At 42.3% G+C, this 12250-nt stretch overlaps 2 protein-coding genes across 5 annotated transcripts in view; both read right to left on the bottom strand.

Annotated features, from left to right (window-relative positions):
• Positions 1-1232, bottom strand: part of LOC6030853 (G protein alpha o subunit) — an 84323-nt gene extending 83091 nt beyond the window's left edge. For 2 of the 3 annotated variants that reach the window (XM_038265244.1, XM_038265248.1), the window contains exon 1: positions 662-1232. The gene's annotated coding sequence lies outside the window, so the exon portion shown is untranslated. The remainder of the gene's footprint in view (positions 1-661) is intronic. The other variant, XM_038265249.1, reaches the window with a different exon arrangement.
• A 1437-nt stretch (positions 1233-2669) lies between these two features.
• Positions 2670-12250, bottom strand: part of LOC6030855 (ran-binding protein 9) — a 41151-nt gene continuing 31570 nt past the window's right edge. The window contains exons 2-9 of one of the 2 annotated variants that reach the window (XM_038258637.1): positions 8699-9057; positions 8326-8623; positions 8110-8264; positions 7866-8014; positions 7609-7805; positions 7380-7540; positions 4624-4735; positions 2670-4555 (exon numbers count right to left, since the gene is read on the bottom strand). In XM_038258637.1, coding sequence (XP_038114565.1) covers positions 4410-4555; positions 4624-4735; positions 7380-7540; positions 7609-7805; positions 7866-8014; positions 8110-8264; positions 8326-8623; positions 8699-9057 — 1577 coding nt within the window. In that variant the 3' untranslated portion in view covers positions 2670-4409. The remainder of the gene's footprint in view (positions 4556-4623; positions 4736-7379; positions 7541-7608; positions 7806-7865; positions 8015-8109; positions 8265-8325; positions 8624-8698; positions 9058-12250) is intronic. The other variant, XM_001841686.2, reaches the window with a different exon arrangement.

The following is a 12250-nucleotide window of genomic DNA, read 5'->3' as shown; positions in this document are numbered from 1 at the left end:
TCAGAGTTCAAAACGCTGTTATTAAAACCAACAGTAACTGGTTGTTTACGTTAAGTCGGGGTACTGCCATCATCCAGTGTGTATACCATTAAATCACGATCGATGTGAGAAGGTTAAGCGGAGAACATTCTGCTTGTATTCTACTATCACAACCCCTCGGCTTGCAGTGTGCAGTGAGAGCATGATGCGGACTTCAATGAAAATGAAATCATTTCAACAAGGGCTCTAGCGGCGATTCACCGCTAGCTGGCTGCAGCAGTATTTGCGAAATTCTCACGACAATTAGTGTCGAAACAAACACAATTGATTGAATTATTCTCACGATTCAAATAGATCGGGGCCCTGTTCGGCGATCTTCCAGCTTGTGTAGCGCCCTGTTCGTCATTGATTGGATGCTGAGCTGTTATCAACGTGCAAACACACGAATATTGCTTCTTGGCCCTGGTCTTGTCTGTGTTGTCAAAACCGGATGCTGTGCATTGATTGTGGGAGGGAAATGTCCTCTGCCCCACCCATCGTTCCATAATGTTGCCACCACCACACACTACCACTACCACTAAAATTTCCAGCCTCCCATCGGAAAGATGATTCCGGATGTTCCGTTCAAACGCTGTACGCCGCCCCACTCGTAGATTCACCAATAGCTTGGACCAAAAATTACCACACTTTGCGAAGAAACTAAACTCGAATTCGGCAGTAAAGATTTCCACTTTTCCACTGGTGATTTCCACGACCACTCTCACACAAACAGTTTTTTCCGTTTTCCCGAGAAAAACGACAACGGTGTGGAGAAAAAAAAAGAAAGATGGGAGTCACACACCGTACCAAACTTGCTCGATTTTTATTTGAACTGTTGAACTGCTGCGTGTGCGGGAGGAGACCATCACCGTGTTCAGGAAGGGTTCGCTCGCACGCAGAGTAGGCCGTGGCCGTTGTTTCCCGGTAGCGTTCTCGCGGAATCTAGCTCTACACTGCACCACCAGCCTGCTCGGATCGCGACGGAACGGATTTCATTGATAAACGGCGCGACACACAGACACCAGGCAGAGTAACTTTTCACTGGAGATTTTCGCACAAAAGTGGGCGCCCGTCCCGTGCCGACCGAGATGCTTCTGCTTGCCTGCTGGAAAACTCACTACTCCTCACACTCGCACTTTTCTCCTACTCGGTTTGACTTTTTCCCCCTGATGTAGATAGCAGCAGCAGTAGCAGGGCAAGGTATCCGCGTATCTGACACCCAAAGCAAAGGGCGCACACACAACCACACACCGAGAGGGCAACATCGGCGCTCGATTGCACGCACACTGATGCACAGCGTTTGACATTTTGCTCAATGTTTTGGTGATGGTTCGTGGTTTGAAGTTTGTGCGGACGACAGAGCATTCGGTCATGTATGCTTACCTTCAGTGTGTATTTTTGAAATCGCCAGAACTTGTGCTGGAAAACGTGAAATCGCAGCAGCCGTTGGTCGCATTTCTTGAACGAAACTTCACTTTTCGTTTTTGTTTCCGTACATACAGCATCAAAAGTTAGTGGAGTTTCGCCCAAGGTATGTCGGGTCTTTGACGAATCCTGAAGCGGGGTTCTGCTCAATCAAAAAATAGTTATGTCGATTCTGAGTGATGAGTAGTCAATAGACAAATCCAGCGAAAGCTCAACGCTGCTTTTTGATGGTGAGCATGGTGAGAGATTTGACAGCTCCCATACTAAATGTCTCGATTTTCATACTTTTTGTTAATTTTCTTCTAAAATAAAACACTTAACATATGAAAACTATATATTTTTGGTGCCCAAAATTCCTGCTGAATCGAATGGTGTACTTATCTCAATTGCAAATTTTTGAACAGTTTTTATTTTAATAATATTCTAGACACATTTTGTGCACCTAATCAATCAATACTTTTATCATAAATAATCATTTTATTGCTTAAAAATTGAGTTTTCCTGAGCTCCCATATTCAAATACATGGAAGCTGTCATTTCTAACACCATTGGCCACCTAGCGGCCATTTCAAACTGGATACGTCTATAGCTTCGGCCTACGAAAACCAGTATTATGGCTCCTGAAGCGACAGTTTGATTTTGACGTCTTACGGAACAACTTTGACTGCGGTAATCTGCTCGAGAAAGTACACATCATGGTTCCACCAAGAGAATTTCGGAACTACAATGTAACTGAAATCGCACTTTGCTGAGTTCGTTTTCGTACTTTTTTCATGCGATTTTGTCAGTTCGACTGCGATTACACAAAAAAGTGTAATCGTAGTTGAACTGAAAAAATCGTATGAAAAAGTGCGAAAACGAACTCAGCAAAGTGCGATTTTTAGTTACAGTGTACCAGCTTCTCACCATTTCAAGATACACGACGAACCACGGACAATCAGGACATGTTATACGATGTTGAACCACCCGGAACACCTTTAGAAAGGAATGTTCAGTAATTGATAAGAAAGAGTAATAATTTAAGCTGACGGTATAAATGTTAACTTAAAAGTAAATATTTGGAGGTTTTCCACTGTTGACGGTACTCCGACTTCGCTATCACCGTTGTCCTTGCGGGTTCCAATCTAACACTTCTAGGCAGATCTCTAACGAATTGAATGGAATCACGAATGGAGTTCATCGGCTTGTTCAGTAATCAGTTTGAAACAGAAATTGAAACACAATTGTTTGATTTTAAAATTAAAACTTTTATTTCTTCTCATCTCTGTTTGCTTCATATTTTTTCTGCTTCATCATCGGATATTCACAGCAATTTCACAAAACTTATTCCTAAAATATATATATTTTTCGAACTTAATAGTATAATTAATTATCGTTATTCCATTACTTGTATTGTTTTGCTACATCATACGAGTGTCTGTGTGTGTACGTGTTGTGAATTCGCCCTAATGTTCAGTTAATGTTTAGATACGTGCCTACCGCTACAGTCTGCGCAACATTGTTATTACATAAAAGGGCTGCTGTTACGGATTCTCTCTTTGCCAACTTTAACCAGAGCTTGTGATTTGCTTTTTTATTATCAGATTTGCTTTTACTTATCTATAACTCTAGAAGTTCTGATTTCTAAGTCGAGTCGAGTTAAAGTGCACACGAAATCATGCAGCGCGACGACAAAAACTTGGCTTTGCGGATTCGATCGGTTCTAGGTGTGGCGGCTTATTGTTTACAAAGCTTGTTACAGACACGACAGTGCGGCCGAAAATGTGTGATTTTTGTTTTGTTTAATATTGCAACGACGGCACCAACGTTCGACCGGCTTTGGTAAGGATTAATTTTGAGGACTGATTTCTTTCGAGCAGTACCAAATTTTGCACGCCTGTTCGATGAAAAAGATGCATCTTGGAAGACACAATTCCCGGTTATCGAATATGGTCAAGTTCAAACAAATTAGACTTTTGTTTTGTGTGTGTCGGTTATTCACAAGATTTATTGTTGGGCTATTTTAACTTTAATTACATTGTTACTAAATCCAAAGGCGATGATCGAATGTGGACCGTCTTAACTTCAACTGCCTCTTCTTTCGTTCCAACAGGACAAGGGCAAAAGAACAAACAAGCTGACACATTTTCAGGAAACCTTACGGGCTACGAGAGAAAGTGAACGAAACCCGAGAAAAAACGAAACTAAACCTCGTCTAACAACTACACGCATCGATTTTCTGGCGCAACTTTAGTTTTTCATTGTAAATATATTATTTATAGATATCATATTAGATCGATTTTCACGTATCTTTGTCATCGTCTTATCACCTACCCTTAATTAGTTCTCTCTCTCACACATCTCATCATTCTTGCTATGTGTGTGTGTGTGTGTGCTTATGTGTGTTTTTTTCTTGTATCGTAATATTTTCCTGCTGCTTCCAATTCGTTTTCCTTGCATTAACTGCGCGTGTGTTTGTTTTTATTCAACATTATTTTATTCATTCTTTTTATTCAGTAATGTACGCATGTGTGTGTTCTCTTAATCTTCACTATAAATTCAAATAAACTCCAAAATTAACTAAAATAAAAACAAAAATAGCTTTAGCAGTAAAATATCAGGCAACCGATAATTGTAGTTACTATAAACACAGACGTGATCCATATGGTCTTTTCCTCTTTCATCGCCGACTGGGCTGGGCTCATCTCTACTCATACGGGATTCGGGAAGAAGGAAAGGACAGTGCCGTCGCTGCTCTTGCTGCTGCTAGGCGTCGTTGGAACTCATGATAATTATAATAAACTGGGGAGATGTGAAATCATCGCAAAAAAACGCACAGCAAAAAATAAATAAAATATACAATCAGTAACAATTAGATCGATTGAAGCGGGAAAGACGCAAAGCCCAAAAATGGGGAGGACGGGCCGTCGCCGGGCAGGGAACGTTTAGACGTTGAAGAAAGAGGACAGCGGGAGAATCAGCTGTAGTCAATGGTGCTGCTGCTGCGTGAGCACGTCCTCGACGCTGACGAACGCGCACGCGCCCAACGACGAGCTGGACATCAGACGGAGCAGTTCGCACGCGTGCGCTATGCACACCTCCAGCGGCGGTCGCCACGAGTAGCTCATGGATTCTGTGCGGAATAAAGAAAATGTTTGCATGAATGCGGGCCGGCTTTATATGAGAGGAAAGAGCGTTTACCTAATATGGCAGAGTTAAGGGCAGCACAAACAGATTCGCGACGTGACGGGCACAGCTGCCATCCGAGCGGGCTTGCCCATGGGTTAGAATACGCGAGTAAACTAAATGCATCCTGCAATGAAACGGAAGCAATCGTTTAGTCTGCGTAGACTTTTCTGTAGGATGAATGAACGAATTCAATAGCGATTGTCGTAAAACTGCAATATAATCCAGCTAATCAGTTGACCATTGACAAATGAGGAGTTCCTTCGTCATAAACTGCATTCTTTGCGTCAATTAGTCACTTACACTCCTCGTCGAACCGACATTTTTTCCAGCACTGTCTCACCTGCACTTTGATTTGTATTATTGCCCGTTTGTCAGTAGGAAAAGGCTTAAACACAGAGTAACCCAGAGTGACCAGTCCGAAGAAAAGTCATTTAATTTTTTCGCTCCATAAGGTTTCCTGGTTGCAGGCGTGCGATGTACCACAAAGTTGAACCAAAAATCAAGAGACAGTCTTAACTCTGTCTTACTCTGCGGCTTAAACCTCATTTAGAACTGATCGAGTTCAGTTATGCTTCGCCCAGTATTCAGCTTATTAGTCTTGAAATCTGATAATAATATTTTGTATTTTTGACAGGTTAGAGGTTCAGTCATCCATTTACCTATGGCAAAGCTATACCACTCCTATCAAAAAGGTAAATATTATGATCAGATTTCCAACCTATACCAGCACATCTTTAGCTCGCGGATCTCGAAGTGTATGGGGCCAATGCTGACACAGCCATTCCAACTCTGTTTTTGATTCCCAATTGTTGAGTCCTGTCGGTAAAGCAGATACCTTGTTGAGACCGGTTTATCCGGTGTTCCTGGTGAAGCGTCTTCCTTGCTTCCTTCACGCTTTTGGTGTAGTGGTTGGTCGTCTTCCCATCTGGCTCTGATTTCATTTCCTATCTGGGGGATCTGCTTGCCATCGAAAACCCCCTGGAAGTCCGGGTGGTCGCAAAGTCCTTGTCTCACATGGGCTACTACCCGGATTGTATCGCGCAAAAATACGATGTGCACAACACGGCAATCGAAAGCGTCACTCTTTGCTTGCTGCCTTAGGAAAAACTCGCCAATCTTCCATTTTATCCTACCCAAGATCACCTTGCAGACAACTTCCAGGGTTATTCACAGCAGCATTATTTAATTCTTGGGAAACTTCACCAAAATGCCCTTAATCCAATTGATCCGAAACGATCGTTCGACAAATCTGTTAGAATTTGCAATATTTGCCCTATTGATAAAGTCAAAGTAGTTATGCCGTGACATAACAGCAATGGCGTTGGAAAATGTAGTGTCGGATCACAGTTTCTTAGAGATTGACAAAGAAACATAGCACTTCCTCCATACAGAACTGGCTCTGTTAACTGCACAGAGAGCTAACCTACGGAAGCGGGAATAAAATATCATAAAATACACGATAGTTGTAATTCTGATGGTTGGATTGGTTGTTAAAATAACATATTCTGGAAATAACTTGCATAATAAATGACATAAGTGTTATTGATGTATCAAATCTGGTTATTATCTTGTCTATTAACGTTTAATCACGTCTTACTCGAGAGTATCAAATCAAATCAAACCATCCACATTAACGACCCCCGGTTTTTTTGTGGTCTCTATTGCAAGTTTCTGCTCGAACCTAGGAGTCCGAAGGCTTGAATGGGGAGAGCACCCAAACCTCTTTCTACTCCAAGGAACCTTCAACCTCAGTGTTTGAACTGACGACCTTCGGAATGCGAGTCCAACCGCCGACAGCGATTCCTCCGGAGTAGGTTTGGTTTGGTGTGTTGTTTGTACTTATGGCATGGAGACGACTCCTACACCTGGAATTACTTAACGGCCTAACAACCAAGGCCGGGACCGACATTTTACTTCCTCATCCGATGGAAGGTTGCAGCAGATGGGAATCGAACCCAGAATCATCCGCTTACAAAGCGAACAGCGTAACCATTCGGCCACGCACTGCCACCCTGTTAAAAACGGAATCGATGTAACACCTTATTATGTGGCCCACCTAAACCTTGCGGTTTCGTCAACGGATCCACAGGCGTGTATCGTTCTTTTAGCGACAAGACTCCGCCTCCCGGGTCTCCTAAGTGTGAAGGTATGGCACGAGGAGAGGGCACCGAAAACCTATATTTACACTAAGATATATTTACACTGTTATGTCGCGGCATAACTACTTTGACTTTCATTATAACAACTAATCCGATCAAGACAATAACTAATTTTGATATTGATGTTATAACTGCCTTCTCGGGAAGCTCTGCTGTACTGTGCTGTGAAGTCGAACGCACGATCCTCAGCATCCATCGTATCGGCTTGCTGGATCGGTAATCAATTGACCGCTTCTGTCCTTCATTGGAGTGCCTATATTGGTCCTGGCACCACCCAAGCTTCTCGAGATGTCATAGAAAAGGCACATGTTACCATTAATAACAACATTTTCTCCCTCGTAGACATGTGAATCCGTCCATTCTCTGGTCCCGCATACAAGAGCGTTTTACAGTCTTTTCCAGGTGTGCGTACTCTTGGTGGGTACGTGCCTACGTTACCCTCGTCCTTGCACAAACAATGACCGCTTTTGCTTGCTTCCTCTCCTCTATGTCCTCCCAGGTGACCGTGCATTCCAGATCCTAGTCTTCTTGATTGTTCGTAAATCTACTTTGGCGTTAGTTTCAACCTAGTCTCGGGATGGGACGGCCACACTTTACAAACCAACTTACCTCTAACATTTTCTGATTGGTTTCGTTCACTCCCTGCTCCTTCTCCAGCCGCTGGCTCATCTGGAACAGCTCCCGGCCAAACTCCAGCATCCGCTCGACGCCGGACCGTGCCGCCAGGGCGCTAGCCGACTTGCAGTTGGGCGACAGCGAAGAGTCCACGTCTGGCGAAACATACAAACGGTGCAACATGAGTACTTGATCAATTTTTGGTAATGCCCGATGTTCTTACCCATTTCTTCGTCCCGGGCGGCCCCATCCACCACCTCCTCGTCGTCGTCATCGTCGTCGTCGAGCGAATCGTTCAGAACCGTACTGTTGCCGTTCTTGTACCCGTTGGAGGAGCTATTCGTGGCAGCGTTGTTTGTATGGCCATTTTCCATCTCCACGTCGTTGGAGTAGTCGTCTTCGATACACGTGCCATTATTACTGAAAGGGGACATTGCTTAGCATTGCTTAGATCTCTGCTTGGCTGGTTGAAGTTCTTACCTAAGGACGTTACTTTTGCTAAGACCCTGATTGTCACCGCCGTCCGGGACCGCGTTCCCGTTCTGATAACTTTTCGTCGACTGTATCACCGATGTTTGCACTGGGCTCGTACGCGATGAACCTGAACCCTGTAATTGAGGCATGCAAAGCTAAGAAATCAGTTGGTAATTTGGTCTAGTGCAGCGAAAAGTGTGTGTCTCGCCGACGCAGAACACCAGTGTGCAAGCGATCGTTTATAACTTACAAGGTCGAAATCGGAGCCGTTCACCATTTCGATGAACTGTCTGCACTTGAGCATAAACAGCAGGTTTTGATTGGATTCCAGCAGACCCGGATATAAGCGTACGGTCTGCTCGATCGCCTGACCCATGCGTCCCGACAGTACTAGTTTGATTATTTCTGGAAGGAATGCGAAACCGTTAGAACAAGAAGTTAGTACTACAAAAAGATCTCGCCGTACTTTGTCGATTCTTTATCGACGCCATGTCCTCCTGCAGGGACTGGCCGGTGGTCCGGGCAAACGTGTCCGCCGTCGAGCTGTAACCGTGGTGCACCAGGTACGAGGAGACCATTTTGTGCAGAATCACAGTCCAGTCGCCCTGGTCGTCTGGCAGGGGGAAGTTATAGATGGTAGCTTTGGTCGCGGCTCGCAGCTCCTTCAGCATGTCTTCGATGTCAAACTTGAACGGCTCCTGGCCAAAGTTAGCGTCCACTACCTCGCCCGGCGTCTGCAGTCCCACTGTGGGATATAATCGGGGCTAAAAGAAAAAAAAGAGGCAAAACTGCAGATGAGTCCGTTGTTCCGGAATACGCCGTCACCGACCCACTCTTACCGGTAAATCTCTGAATGCTATTCCTAGATGGTGGCCATTTTTCGTGTAGAAACAGGTATTATCGACTAAGTTAACACCACAACCAATAATATCACCGGTGGTAAAGGTCGGCCCGTACGGTTGCCCGTTGCCGGAGGAGCAGAACGAGTTGCCGTCGTCCCCGTGGTACCCGTAGGACTGCTTGTCCCAGCCCGGTAATCGGTTCATTTTGAAGTGTGGGTGAGCGGTCAGGCCGATGCCCATGTAGCCATCGCGACCCTTGGAGATTATCTTCACCTCGAAGTAGTACAGACCGCATGCTGCCGGAATAGGGTACGGCGTGCGCACCGAGGCGGCGTCTGTGTGGGACTTGCCGACTCCTAGAATTAAAGGAAGGAAAGAAAGAAAAAAGAAATGTTACAAATGAATTTGAGAATTTGTCGACATCATCCACGATCCTCTGATTGATTTTGGGGACGCGAAGAATGTTCATGAACATTCGACCTGCAGAGCATCACGCCTCATTAACGACACGTTGTACCTAGTTGCAGCAATTGGCATTGGGCAACAACATAGGTAATGTTCGTTCACTTTCTTTGATGTGCTAAAGAAGCAATTCAAAAAGCGAAAGACAAAAAAAACATTTCATTTTTCACCTTCATTGCGTTAACCTGATGGTCGCGCGTCCTGTTGCACTGCGGTTACTTCACCACCCATGAGCAATTCTCTGGGAGATCGAAAACTTTGCATTCGTGTTTTTTGAATCTTACGTTTGTGCAAACATGACAAACATGACATGTGTTTTCCAGCGTTGTTTCCTTTGTTGTTTTTACTATTTAAAAAATTGTCAATACATTAATAAAATTGCTTATAATTTAAGAAAAAGTCTTTTGAATATCTATCCAACGAAGTGTCACATAAGGGCTTCGGACATCGGGCATTCGGACAAGGTATATAAATATCATATACTTCCTCTGTTCACAAATATCCTGTGTGCTTATATGCTTTTATAGAAAACTCTATAAAATCCCACTTTTACAAACCTATGAAGTAACCTTATGGGTGGCACAAATTTGCTATGCATGTTTACAAGCTTACTTTTTTTGTAAAATTAGGTTTCCGATTTCAATCAAAATTAGCCGATTTGAAAATTTTGAAAATATTGTTTTCGAAAAGATCGGAAAATTTCTCAAATATTTGATATTTTAACATTGAAAATCAGACCATTAGTTGCTGAGATATCGACATTGAAAAATGGTGGGCTGTTTGGGTGAGACTTAGAAAACATCAATTTTCCTGTTTTTAAACCTTTGCATTGCAATATCTCAGCAACTAAAGGTCGTATCAACAAAGTCCGAATAAGCAAAATATAGAGAATTTTCTCAGCTTTTCAAAAATATTTTTGTCAAAAGTGGGCAAACATGTGCACGAATTTAAAAAAATGAAAAACTTCGACTATTTTCAAAAAAATCACCAAAATATGGATTTAACTTGAAAACGGTGCACTTTATCAAAATTTCAGTAAATTACTTTTTGATTGCAAATTTGATTTTACATCGAAAAATGAAGTTGAAAAAATTTTGCGACCAAAATTTCGATTTTTTGAAAAAATCAGTATTGATTAAAAAATTCATAACTCGGTCAATGATTTTTTGCATAACCTGGAAATTTCTGAAAAGTTGGCATTGTATGTCTTCTAAAACATATAAAAAAAATTAAAATAGTGTTTTTTTTTTTTGCAAATCAAGTTTTAGTGATAAAAAGTTAAATAAAAAAATCAAATTTTTTTTTTATCGTGTATTATTTTTTCCCAGTGTAGTCCGTATCCATACCTACAACTTTGCCAAAGACACCAAATCGATCAAAAAATTCCTTCAAAAGATACAGACTGGATTTAGTCATGTATGTGTGATGATTGTCCAGCTCAGATTGCATAGAAATTGATTAAAGGGAATTAAAATCAATTCTACCCGAACAGGACAGGCAGCACCATGAAAGCCATCCATTGCCGGCCGCTCCCATCTCCACCATACACCGGGACAGGAATAAGGATTAGGAGCACAGGGAGTGTTGATGCTAAACTTACTTAGAAGCCAAATTTGTATGAAAAATTATATGGACAAACTAATTATGCAAAATGGCTTCTTTGGGCATACCGAAGGCATCAAAAAAGTTTCAGTCGAATTAAAAAATACAAAAATTATTTAAAATTGAAGAAAAAATACCGATTCCATAGAGAATTGCTCATATTCAAAAACACAAAAGAAAATGTGTGAACTTTAAAAAAAACTCCACAAATGAGGATGAGATAGAATTTTTACATTATTCCATAACCGAAATTGCAGAGAAATGCATTTATGTGATCGTTTTCATGCCTCTACGCTCTGATGCTACACTATTATATGGACTAAAACACTTATCCACTGTAGTGAGTATACTCATCGCTGCAAAGTTGGAGCCCTAACGTTTGCGAGGTGGTGGTGTTGATTCGTTACATGGTTTGTCAATACAGAGGAACGAATTTTCAAGTGTGTATGTGTGGTTATACCACAAACAGCTGACTGGCAGGTAGACTATACACCAAAAAAAAAAACTTTTTATATGAGACACTTGAGAAAATATGAATCACGAAAGAGTATTAACTGCAGATTAAAGGTGTATGATTCTTTTGAAATGTTAGATTGTGATAAGAACTTTTTTTGCCCTCATCTTGTTTAAATAAATCATCGCAAGTGCCTTAACTTGTTCTACACAACAATAGCATGTTGCTAAAGTGTAAACAGATAGCGGTTTCTACGACTCCAATGTCAGGTCGAAGTTAACAAGCGTTCCAACTGTTGAACAAAGTTAATAAGTTCGAATTCGCGAATAGCCAACCGACGCACACAAGGCGGCAGCGAGCAATCAAAAAGGCAAAGCACGTTAGGTCGACCCGCGGTCTGCGAAGTCTCGGCCTGATGCCGATAATGCCTTCCGCCATTATCGCTATCTCTGAGCTTGCCTATGGCCGTCCGTTGGTTGCTGCTGAGATGTGTACACAACATCAGCAAACTCCAAATTGCCAGCTAGCCGATTGGTGATGTAACTGTGAAAAGCGCTTGAAAACAACAGTCAACAAAGTTTGCACACACATGCCAGAACACGGCCAATCAAAACGAGACTCAATTTTTTACTAATCCAAAAAGTGGCTCGATTATGGTCAATTCGTTAGGCGAATCTTTGAATTTGATTGAAATCTATCAAGAACGACACGATTTTTTTTGTTTTATTGAATATATAATAAATCCGAAAATGGGTGGATACAGCTTCCTCACTTTAATAAATAAATTCGTTTTCGTTTTACGTAGCAAGGTGGGGGACGCGGCCTCAAGTCAGTCCAAGTCCGGTTTCTTGTGGAAAAAAGGGTAGTGGCCGAACTAGTATTGCATACAAAATGAACACCACCGGAAGATATAGGGGATCGGGAGGGGGAAGGTGAAAGAAAATTAGTGTAGGTGTGAGTAGTAAGAACTTGGATGACTTGAGCAGTTACGGTAATCTAAGTTTAACACTGAATAAAGGAAATCTGAAATT

The sequence above is a fragment of the Culex quinquefasciatus genome, chromosome 3, assembly GCF_015732765.1.
Source record: "Culex quinquefasciatus strain JHB chromosome 3, VPISU_Cqui_1.0_pri_paternal, whole genome shotgun sequence".
Classification (NCBI taxonomy): Eukaryota; Metazoa; Arthropoda; class Insecta; order Diptera; family Culicidae; genus Culex; species Culex quinquefasciatus.
This window is presented reverse-complemented; position numbering and strand designations above follow the sequence as displayed.